This window comes from Poecilia mexicana, unplaced genomic scaffold (assembly GCF_051168715.1).
Source record: "Poecilia mexicana isolate PSO_F unplaced genomic scaffold, ASM5116871v1 scaffold_7, whole genome shotgun sequence".
Classification (NCBI taxonomy): Eukaryota; Metazoa; Chordata; class Actinopteri; order Cyprinodontiformes; family Poeciliidae; genus Poecilia; species Poecilia mexicana.
In genome coordinates, this window is record NW_028263376.1 from 10,537,168 (window position 1) to 10,548,226 (window position 11,059).

At 40.9% G+C, this 11,059-nt stretch overlaps 1 protein-coding gene across 2 annotated transcripts; it reads right to left on the minus strand.

Moving 5' to 3' along the window:
* Window positions 1–981: 981 nt before the first annotated feature.
* impdh2 (IMP (inosine 5'-monophosphate) dehydrogenase 2) lies at window positions 982–11,002 on the minus strand. 2 transcript variants are annotated; one of them, XM_088007034.1, is made up of 14 exons: window positions 9,838–11,002; window positions 9,660–9,768; window positions 8,481–8,529; window positions 8,142–8,243; window positions 7,984–8,058; window positions 7,410–7,616; window positions 6,085–6,459; window positions 5,699–5,789; window positions 5,324–5,419; window positions 3,649–3,792; window positions 3,169–3,313; window positions 1,844–1,987; window positions 1,604–1,687; window positions 982–1,414 (listed from the first exon to the last, which is right to left on the minus strand). In XM_088007034.1, exons 2-14 carry the CDS (start codon window positions 9,755–9,757, stop codon window positions 1,393–1,395), a joined length of 1,632 nt encoding a protein of 543 aa, XP_087863160.1. In that variant the 5' UTR covers window positions 9,758–9,768; window positions 9,838–11,002; the 3' UTR covers window positions 982–1,392. The 2 variants fall into 2 exon arrangements, with proteins under 2 accessions (XP_087863160.1, XP_014868299.2); XM_015012813.2 differs by having other exon boundaries at window positions 6,085–6,284; window positions 6,372–6,459; window positions 9,660–11,002.
* Between the last annotated feature and the right edge of the window lie 57 nt (window positions 11,003–11,059).

An 11,059-nucleotide genomic window follows, 5' to 3' on the forward strand; every position in this document is an offset into this window, starting at 1 on the left:
TTATTTTATTAAAACTTAATTAAAATGTTGGCTCTTTAAAAATGACAAATTTCCTACAGTAGGTATTTAAAAATAAAATGTCTTAATGTACGTCTCTAAATGAGGATTTTTGGCTGCATTGAGGATAAAAATGGCTCTTTGGACTGTAAAGGTTGCAGAGTTCTGGTTTAGGTGATACTAAGTTGTTTCTTCCCTTCTTAGATTAAAATATATCCTCACTTTCATTACAAGCAAAGTTGAGGCCAGCAGTTCACCACATGCCCTCTGCTGAATCCTTTTGTCCCTTGCAGACTCGGTTTCTCACTACAAGCTGTAGCAAGTCCTCATGGGATACGAGCCCCCCCTCCAGGTAATGAGACCCTGGTAACCCTAACCTGCTGATAAACTGCCTCTTCACTCTTAACCCTTTCATGCATAGTGGTCACTACAGTGGACAACTATCTAAAAGCCATTTTCTTGTGCTTCTTGTGGATTTTTATGTTATAAAAGCACACAGACCACTGAAGTGGACACCAATGCATCATAAAATAGACTAAATCCAATATGGCTGACAGAAAAAATAAAGCATGCCAACCGACTCGGTCCCTCCTTCCACTGTAGACAACTCTTGCAGGTAAAAAAAATAAAAATTTGATGTCAGATAATCCCTAAAGAACAATACTAATGATGTATTTTTCAAATAACTTTGTATTTGGAGAAAATTACAATTGATCTAAATAAAAATTTACAAATTTTCCTACCTTTTTATATGCCTTAAGAAAATCAAAAACAAATTGGAAAAAAATCCTGACAAATGATCATAATTCATGCATGAAAGGTTAAATACGTCAAAGGTAGGTGAGGTATATTCTTAGACGCAAACTTCTTAAGCTTGTTTAATTATATGCAGACTGACTTGCATATAAGTTTCTACTAGTTGAGGAATAAAAGTTCTTTCTGAATTTTGACTTTAATCTTCTAGACAACAAAAACAGACAAGTGTGAAAAACAATGAGGCCTTTAATCGTTTGGGGGTTTTTTGCTTTAAAATGGACAAACATGGAGATAATCTCATCACAATAGGAGTGAACTTTCCTCCTCATTCAACTCATACATGCACCTATTAATAACAGCTAATTTCTCAACATTCTCCATTTTACACACACACACACACACACACACACACACACACACACACACACACACACACACACACACACACACACACACACACACACACACACACACACACACACACAATGCATAGATGACACTGAAAGGAAGACTAATGGATCTCTGGAAGAGCAGTGATTTAGTGTAATCTGAAGTTGGCTGCAGGATTCGACGCAGGTCTTGGAAGCGGTTGTAGTGACATCCGCTGGACTGAATCTCCAGCTGAACGCTCCGCTCCCCTCAAAACAGACGTTTTTCGTAACTGTGGGAAAGTCAGAGGGAGAGATCACACGGCTCGTTCAGCGTCCAAACTGAGGCACCAAGAGGAAGTCGAACAGAAGGCTTGTGTGATTGTGGTGAAGACACGAAACTAGCAGATCATTAGGACAATGGAATGTGAAACCGAGTAAAAGCAGAGTGGAAAGTACCAGTTTGTGTGTGTTTTATATACCTGTGCAGACTGTGGACTCCGCCCTCTATCTGAGCTGATGATGTTCTCTTTTCAAATTTCAGCTCTCCAGAGTACATCAGGGCTCTAGAAGGTAATAAAAACCGAACCGTTACGCCACCAGATGTTGATGGGACGATAACGGCTAAACAAACCGTCTCCAAGCTCGTCTGCACCTCTTTGACCCGGGTGATATGAGGGGTACAGATGAGCGACACTTTGATGGCGTCGGCGCAGCCTTACCTGAGCTGGGTGAGGCTTTTGGCGCCGATGTCTTGACAGGAGTGCTGAGTGCCGGCCAGTAGGTAGGGGACAAACTTGTGGATGGAGCCTTTGTCCTGCACGGCTCCAGAAACGCCTTGAGCAACTTTAATGTTGTCGCTCTCGCTGTGAAGGAAGAGATGGAAAAGTGGAGAGCTGGTTAGGTCAGTCTAGTAGGGGGTCAGACCTGCTTAACTTGGGTAAATGTCAGTAATCTTCATTCATTTCTTAAATCTGATGTCAGATCAGTCAGGATATACCGAACTAACTTAAAGGGCTTTACATGATGAGAACAATAACAGTGACCTGACCTCCAGTAGCTCATGTCACCATATCATGTTTACAACACAAAACATATTTGAGCCAATAAATTATGAACCACATTTAACAGCAACAACAAAGAGTTGTGTCAAGAGGAGTTTTGCTTTCATTTCTTCCTACTCAGCTTTACGCTGCCGCACCGGCATTTACAATCAGGTTGAAGTTTGGACTTTAACTAGGCCTTTGCGTTCCGTTGGACAAATGGTGTCATATTTGTGTTTTGGTTGTGTTCATGGTTGATTCAATGACAGCAAGAGGTTTAGGTCCTTTGGATACAACACAAACCCAAATCATCAACACTCCACCGCCATGCATACAGCTGGTACAGAAAGTCTTCTGATATGTATTATATCCAAAAATCTCTTTGTTGGTCTTTAATTCCACATTTATTTAGTCTTTTTGCAAATTCCCTGAGCATAGCACTGCTTCACATTGTCAGAAAACTGGCTGCAGTCCAATGTTTTCACTCTTCAACTACCTCTCTTGACTGTGAATTTATTTTTCTATATGGCCTTCAGAAATTTGTTGCAGTGGGACTGCAGAATGATTGTTGGGGATACCAACAATCATTCTGCCAAGCACCACAGATTGCTTGGAAAGGTGGAGTTAAACTTTTCATGCACATCTTTTCTGTTTTGGTTTTGTCTTTTTAGACTCTAGAACAGTTTTTTTTTCTTGTCTGTAAAGCCTCCTAATTGAAAGAGGATGTGCTTTCATGTAGTCATGACTGTATTAAGATCAAGTGCACAACTCCTCCTTGCTGGACTTTGGTTTTTATGAAGTTCCTGTGGGGAAAAAAAAAAATCACTGCATTTAGACATTTCCTGAAATATCTGCCACTCTTTTCTAGCAGGCTCATCAGTCTGTGCCACAAGACGCTGTCTAGATACCACTGAGAATGAAATGAGGAAGATGTGACGAAAGCTGGGGGAGTAAAAAAAAAAAGCAGAATAATGTGGCAGCAGGACGTTGTGTGGATTATGTACCTGAAGTATCTGTTCTGGGAGCCGAGGTTTTTGTCCATGGCGTCCAGGGAGCCCATGCCGCGGTATTTCTTCAACCGGATCCCGTCGGAAAAGAAATATTCACCAGGAGCTTCGCTGGTGGCAGCCAGCAGAGAACCCATCATCACTGCGCACACACACACACACACACACACACAAAAATGTTTCACACGAAGCAGTTTCTGGTGCAAATCTATTTAGAATATACAACATGGTCACTCAAGATACAATAGTGTGTTGCGTGACCGTGGTTCACCATCTGAAAACTATATAACTCTATGAACCAAATAAAAAGGATTCAACTCACTTCTAAAAAAATCTCGAAACATAAAGGTGCACACCTAACAGCAGATTTTCACATTTCCGTCTATTGCTACAGGTACACACGCACACTTAAATTGACGTATGTTGCGTCGTGCGTAAAACTTTTATTTCCAAGCGCATTTCCACCGTCATTCTCACCTGTTGATGCTCCCAGAGCCAGGGCTTTGGCGATGTGCCCAACAGTCTGGATGCCACCGTCAGCGATGACGGGCACACAGAAACGTCTGGCGTACTCGGAAACTTTATAAACAGCTGTGGCCTGGGGTCTGCCGCACGCCAGCACTGAGAAAACGGAGACAAAGGAGTTACCGTGGACAGCCAAGGAAGACTAAAAGTTTAACTCTAGTCTGGTGACTGGGCTTTAGAGCTGTGCTCTTCACATGATCTGTTTAAAGTCTGGTTTTTGTTCTTTTCTGCTTTTACAGATCTACCAAAGTAAAACATACAGAATTCACGTAAGCTCATTTGATTTAAAAGAAATAAAGTGCATGTCGTGTTCTAAATGCAGGAAGTGATAAAAGAATACAAGAATGAAAACACAAGCTGATAATGTGCTTTTTCGCGTTTGCTACATGTGAAAATGAGGAAGTTAAAGCTGCCACATCAGCACAAAAATATCTAACCATGTCCAAAACTCTGTATTACTCATCTGCCAGCATAAAGCTGAATACGGTCGGCTGATAGGTTTCTGAAACCGACCAATCAGAGTTAAGAAACAGGAACAAGGACATTCAGTAGTAAAGTTATTCACGTTCTAACCTGATTTTATGGTGCGTAATGTCAGGATGACACAATTTCCACTCATTGGAACTTCCTCCAGTATGCATGAAAGGCATTAGCAAAAAAAGCTAAAAAGGAAAGGGCTCCTCCTTTCATTTACTCACCATAAAATATTTGATTGAAAAAGTCCAGGAAATCATTGTTAAGAGGAACATCTTTGCTCTCCTTATATGCATTCATGAAAGTGATCAAACTGCAGCTCAAAACTTTAGGAAAAAAGTCTTTATTTACATTCATCTTCCTGTTTATTCCTGAGTATTCCTGCCAAATACTCAGGAATCAAAGGATGAAGCTTTAGTTTCAGCTGTCGTCAACATACTTTCAACTTTTGGTATCCTGCTGCATAACTAGAGAGCAAAAGGTCAGAAAAGTTGGTGGAGGAAGACCACAAGTCACCCTGGATGGTTAATAGATCAATGGACGCAGGAGCAAACAAACCCCAAAAACTACAGATGCACCCACAGATGCAAAGCCGCTACCAGAAAGGCTTAAATCAGGCTTGAAATTTTAAATAAAAGCTGTGACTGTAGAGGAGCCTTGAACCTGTCCTGACCAATCAGTTTATTTTGTGTCACACCTGGTTTGAGGAAGTATTTTACAGCTCATGTTTAGAAACATACAAAAATATTAAGATTGACGTTTTTAGCTGCCTTTATCATATAATATTATCAACTACCACAATTTGAGTGCTTACTTTGTATTAACTGTACATTCACTGCAAATAAGGCACTTTCAAAATCCAAACTGATGTCCAAATGGATGCAACTTGTTTTCGTCCATCTATCACCAGTATTACAAACAAGAACCACAGCTCAGAAAATTTAAAAGATGTAAAAAACAACAACAACAAAAAGGTATTTCACATCAATCTGGGATGTAGCATTATTGTTCTTGTTACAAACTTGCAGATTCTAACACTATTTTTTACCCAAACAAACTGAACTGAAACATCAGGATCAAACAGAAAGATGAGAGTTGAATGAGCGGAGCTGTGCGTTTCCTGAGTTTGGCCACGTTTCTGTGTGTTCCTCACCTTCCTGTGTGATGCAGATGGAGCCGCTGCCCATCCCCACTCTCAGGGCATCCACGCCTGCATCAATGAGGTTCTTGGCCTGAGCTGCAGTCACCACTGCCACAGACAGGGGGCGACAGAGGACCAGTTAGAACTCAGCCAGAACCTCAGAACTCGAGAATTTAAAAGATTTTTCACTGAAATTTTACATTTTTTTTATATGTTCCCTGTCAAAGAAAAATACGATATATGCTTCTTCTATCACATTTTTTGCTTTTAGAGAATAAATGGCCTCCAGAACAATATTTCCAAACTTTCACTTGGGAAGCAGAGATCAGTAGAGTTAGTCAAGCACACTTTAACATTTCAGAAGTAGAAATTAATCTGTGTGGTTACCATTGCCTCCAATGACTTGTAAGTTGGGGTACTTTTCTTTAATGTATTTGATCATGTTGATCTGGAAGATGGAGTTGCCCTGAGACGAGTCCTGTGGGAGGATAAAAAAAGAGGAAGAAGGGAACGGATGACAAAGAAGGAAGAAGAAAAGGAAAGACATAACAGAGGAAGGAGGTACAAGGATTGACGCAATGAATAAGCTGAAGTATGAAAAACTAGAGAGGGACAGAAGAAAGAAGGAAAGGTGCAAGTTAAGGACAAATGAAAGCAAAGTAGAAAACATGGAAGAAAGAGGACAGAAGGAATAAAGGTATAATCTCTGGAGCCTCTAAACACGGTCTTCCTCCTCGCCCCAGCAGACGACCAGCAGAGGCAGAAGTGCTCACCAGCACGACCACGTCCACGCCGCTCTGCACCAGCAGGTCCAGTCTGTACTTGTCGTCATTGTGGGTTCCGATGGCGGCGCCACACAGCAGCTGCTTCCGGGAGTCTTTGGAGGCCAGAGGGAAGTCCCGGTTCTTCTTCAAGTCTGTACGCGCGATGATGGCCACCAGGGAGCCCTCCGAATTCACGATGGGAAGTTTACCTGCAGCAGGAACCAGGTGAACACACCGAGTTTCACTTTGGCTGCATTTAAAAGAAGCAAAATGTTTTTTGTTTTTTTTTCCTCCACCTTTCTTGCTCCTCTGGAGGATTTCATTGGCTTCTTTCAACGTCACTCCAGCTGGAGCAACTACTAAATCCTCCTCCTTAGTCATCACCTGCCATATTGGTAAGAACAGCACACTCGTTATTACTCATTCAGCTCATAATAATATTTTACTGCACAAACCCAAAGTATTTTTTGTGATATTAAATACATAAAGCAAATCAGAGAGACAAATCAGAAACAATGTGTCCTACATTTATATTCAGATGGCTGGTTGTAGAACTCATCTGTAGAATTTATAAATCTGGCCAAAGATTTTGATTGAATATGAAAAACGACAAATCTTATTTCAATGAATTTCTTTTTTTTTTTTTTTTTTCATTTAAAAAAAAAAACGGAAAAAAAAAACGGCTTGTGTAATGAGACACTAATCGTCAATAGATTCTGAGACACTGATCTGATGGAGCAGAGCCAAACTTTTTCTATTTCTTACAAATGGAAGCTGCACTTGTCACTTTTAGAAATCTGCATTATTTCCCTCCCACTTCTCAACTGTGATAAAGGAATTCTACGTTGCTGCATTTTAGGCAATAAAATGTTAATTTTTTTTTTCTGTTTAAAAAAAGGAGCTAAATTATTTGTCTATTTGCATATTTTAATGTTTTTCTCATGTAATCCCATACAGAATGAAGTGGTTAAATGAAAAAAGAAATCTGTAGAATGTGCCATATTTTTTCTCAATTTAAATATGAATCATCAGAGTAATCTATAGATTAACTGATCACTAAAATAATCATTAGCTATAATCCTAATCACATCCATTTCAAATAAAGTTTTTGTAAGGAGACAAAAGGACTCTGAATACTTTAGCAAGGCGCTGTAGCAAACAAGACACAGCAACAAATGATTAAACCCAAAACTGCCTAAAATAGCTACTGAGCCCAACAGAAGGTAAAAAAAAACCAAAAAAACATTTAATCTTGAGCACTTGGTTAAAACTTCAAAAGCTACTTAACTTTGTTGAAACCTGGCAAATGTTTTAAGTTTATGAATATTCCTCACCTCGCTTAGTGGCAGGTTGTGGTCCTCCTCTTTCAGGAAATCGATATCTCTGGACGAGATGATCCCCACCAGCTTGCCGCCCATCTTGCCGTTGTCTGTAATGGGGATGCCACAGAAGCCGTGGCGCGCCTTGGCTTGGAAGACGTCCCGCACTCGCTCCTGGGGGCTCATCACCACTGGGTCTGTGATGAAGCCCTGCTCGTACCGCTGGAGGGAGGGAGGAAGCGAGGGAAGACCGGGAATTGAGATGTGGAAGGATCGGAGGGGGGCAGCGGAGAGAGCAACACAGGGAACATAAAGCAATCACTGACTACGTTCTACAGCCGGGAGACGAGTAACACGGAGGGAAAAAAATAAAATAAAATTGCTCTAAAAGGATCAACAGACAACATTACTGCCTCCCCAGGAAGTGGGACAAACATGCAAAATCAAGACGGTGAGATGATGAAAATGGGGATGGATGAATAAAAACAAAGAAAACATCTTAGATCAAACGAAGTCGTTACATCGTAAGAAGAAGTGTCACCGAAACGGCAGAAGAAGAAAGAGAGACGGTGACGCTTTCAATCAGTACCTTGACTTTGCGAACTTCATTCGCCTGGAACTCTGGAGTACAGTTGTGGTGGATGAAGCCGATGCCCCCCGTTAACTGAGACAAAAATAACATACGAGTGAGTGAGTGGGCGTCAATGCGTCCTAAAGAAAGCCCTGCGTCTCTGCGAGATCGCTCACCGCCATGGCGATGGCCATGTTGGCCTCCGTTACTGTGTCCATCGGGGACGAGACGAACGGCGTCTTCATGGTGATCCGTTTGGTGAGCGCTGATGTCAGGTCCTGAACGAGAGACGCACATCGAAATACTTCAGCTTAGCCTGCAAATCTGTGTCAGATAACAGGGCTAAACTTAGCCACTTCAGTTCAAGGCTCACACGCATGTTCATTCTTTTAATGTCACACTTGGGGAAAACCAACAAGAATTAATCTGAAATTATACAGACTTTGTGCAATCCGATCATTTCCAGTCGGAGCGTAATGGGAGAGGCTGCAGCATGTTTGTCCATATTCACTCACCACTTGTTCAGCCGTAAAGTCGATGTAGCCAGGTAAAATCAGGAAGTCACTGAAGGAGAGAGAGAGAATAGCTGGTTACACATTGATCCATCCTAGAAGCTTCATAAACTCATCCTCATAAACTGGAGATAACTGATTTAGAAACTTTAAATCATTTACACGCCTCGGTTAGTTAAAAACGTCCAAACTTACAGCCAACACTGGCTGCTTGAACATACCCAGCCTCTTTACACAAATAGGAGATACAAATTGAATAGAATTAAAACTAAATAGTTTGATCTGTTTGTGGTGTTCCAAGTTCACAGAGCTCCAATACATTTTTCACATCAAAATCACTACATTTTCAGATTTACATTAGTTTATTCTGAATTTATGCCTTTGTTGGTGTGTGTGTGTGGTTTTTTTTTCTTCAATGATCAGGCTTCAAATATGAATCTAAATCGGACGGCTGGAAGAATGGATGACAAGAAAGGATAGTTAGACTGGCAAGATTGAGGGATAATGGGATAAAGAATAAAATTTAGAGATAGTAGTGTTATAAGTGCATGTGTGTATATAGTCACACTTCCACAGAGCTTTACAATTTCCAGACCATTAAGAAACCTTCAGTTCAAAGACTATGCCAATCTTTATGACTGGCAAACATAACACAAACTTCACTGAGCAGGTTCAAGCTATGGCATGAATTTCATGCTTGAGCACCTCAGAGTATTTCAGAAGAGGACCAGTTAAACAAGAAATAAAGCTGAAAACAGAGCGAGTGTCAGCCGGTAAGCCAAGCACTGGTGGTTTTTCACATGGGCAATATGGCTCTGCACCCAGGGGATCTTTACATCACAGGGTGGTCTGAGCAACAACAAACTGCTACAGTAACAGAGCAATAATGAGATTAAATATTCGTTCTAGTTGTAAAAACACGAAAATAATCGCATTTCAAAACGTTTTTAGGATCACCCGGACATCTTTTAAAGGTCTTTCTAATAATAATTTACAAGGGGTGACATTCATACAAGACCAAACAACAGTGAATTCTCCTGTAACACAGGAGGCATAAAGCATTTTTAACCAAGTAATCCTGCTTTAACATTAAACTATGACGTTTTGTTAAAAATCCCCATGTTTCAAATACGAGCAACGTCAAATTTAAACCCAAGTTATTGGTGTTTATCTAGTGTTTACTTGTATGTGAGTCCATCTCCACAGTTGAACAGCTGCTGTCCCGTCAGCCCGTCCTCCGGTACGTAACTGGTCTCCCCGCTGATCAGGTAGTCCGCCATGGTCCAACTCTCTAAACAAAACCAAACTAAGAAACCCCAGGTATTGAGGGGGCGCAGAATCTGAAACCGCAGGGACACACCGGCTCGAAACGACACGGAGCCAAAACTTTCCTCCCTCTTGCCGTGAGTTGAGCTCCGTCCGTTAAGCTAACGGCCGAACCTTCCTCCAGCAGCGGTTAAATGTCCTGCTTAACGGTTAAAACCAGGCAAAAACGTGTAGTGTGTAGAATGATCTCGTCCTTCATCAGGCCTCTCTGCTGGCCTGCTGCTCATGTTCAGTCCACACGTGCAGCCTGCTTCTGACAGTTTCCGACACTGACGTTCACATCCGGGTAATTCGCTCCTCGGCTTTTTTTTTTTTCTTAAGAATTACCAAAAATATTTTTATCATTACAACCATTTATGACTTTTGGACATAAATGTTAAATTTTTTTTGGCTTTTTAATTTTTTTTATTATTATTTCGGAATTAACCTTTTTGCACCACCCCTTGAGGGGCTACGTCCCGCTTAATGACTGTAGGGGGCTCTGTTGCTTCATTTGAGGTTGAAAAACAGGTTTACGTGGTGTTTTAGTTGTTCTCAGAGAACATGACTGTACCGCAACAGAGGGCCGAACACAATAAGTTTAGTTCGTCTTACCATGTCAATGAACAATTTTGCATAGATTCAAATGGGTTCAACAGAGTTAAATTCAGGACAGTAGATAAACCAAGCACATTTTTGGACTGTAAGGCAACAGAGCCATCAACTGCACCACTGTGCATTGGATCATTTTAATACATGGGGCAGTGAACAAAAAGGCCAATCTGATAGCAAGTTAACTTTTCATGGAATAAAACATTCTAAACAAAGAGAAAAGCAGAAGTAAAAACAAGCCTTTGTCTGAGTTTAAGTCATTTACCAAAACAGTTTTTTTTTTTCCTTCTGATGCGCAAAACATTTCTCACCACCAACAAAATGGGCCAAGGGCTCCACCAAGGGCCAATCTGATAGCCCTTGGTGGACATGGAGCAGGTATAGAACAGAGGTGTTTTTTTGACGTAACCACTTGAGGGAGTAATAATTCACACATTCATCTGTGAACATCTGAGTCACACACACACAGCCAAACAGTGGCAACACTTTAAATACTTCTTGGCACACAGTAGGATTCAACTAGAAAACTCTGTGGAAGACTCTGATCCTGGTGAAGAGGGGCCAGCATGGTAACATTAGAAGTGGACTTTTTTTTACTATAAGTAAAAAAATAATAATAAAAATAGATCTTGCAAAAAAATAATAATAATTTTCTCAAACCTAAG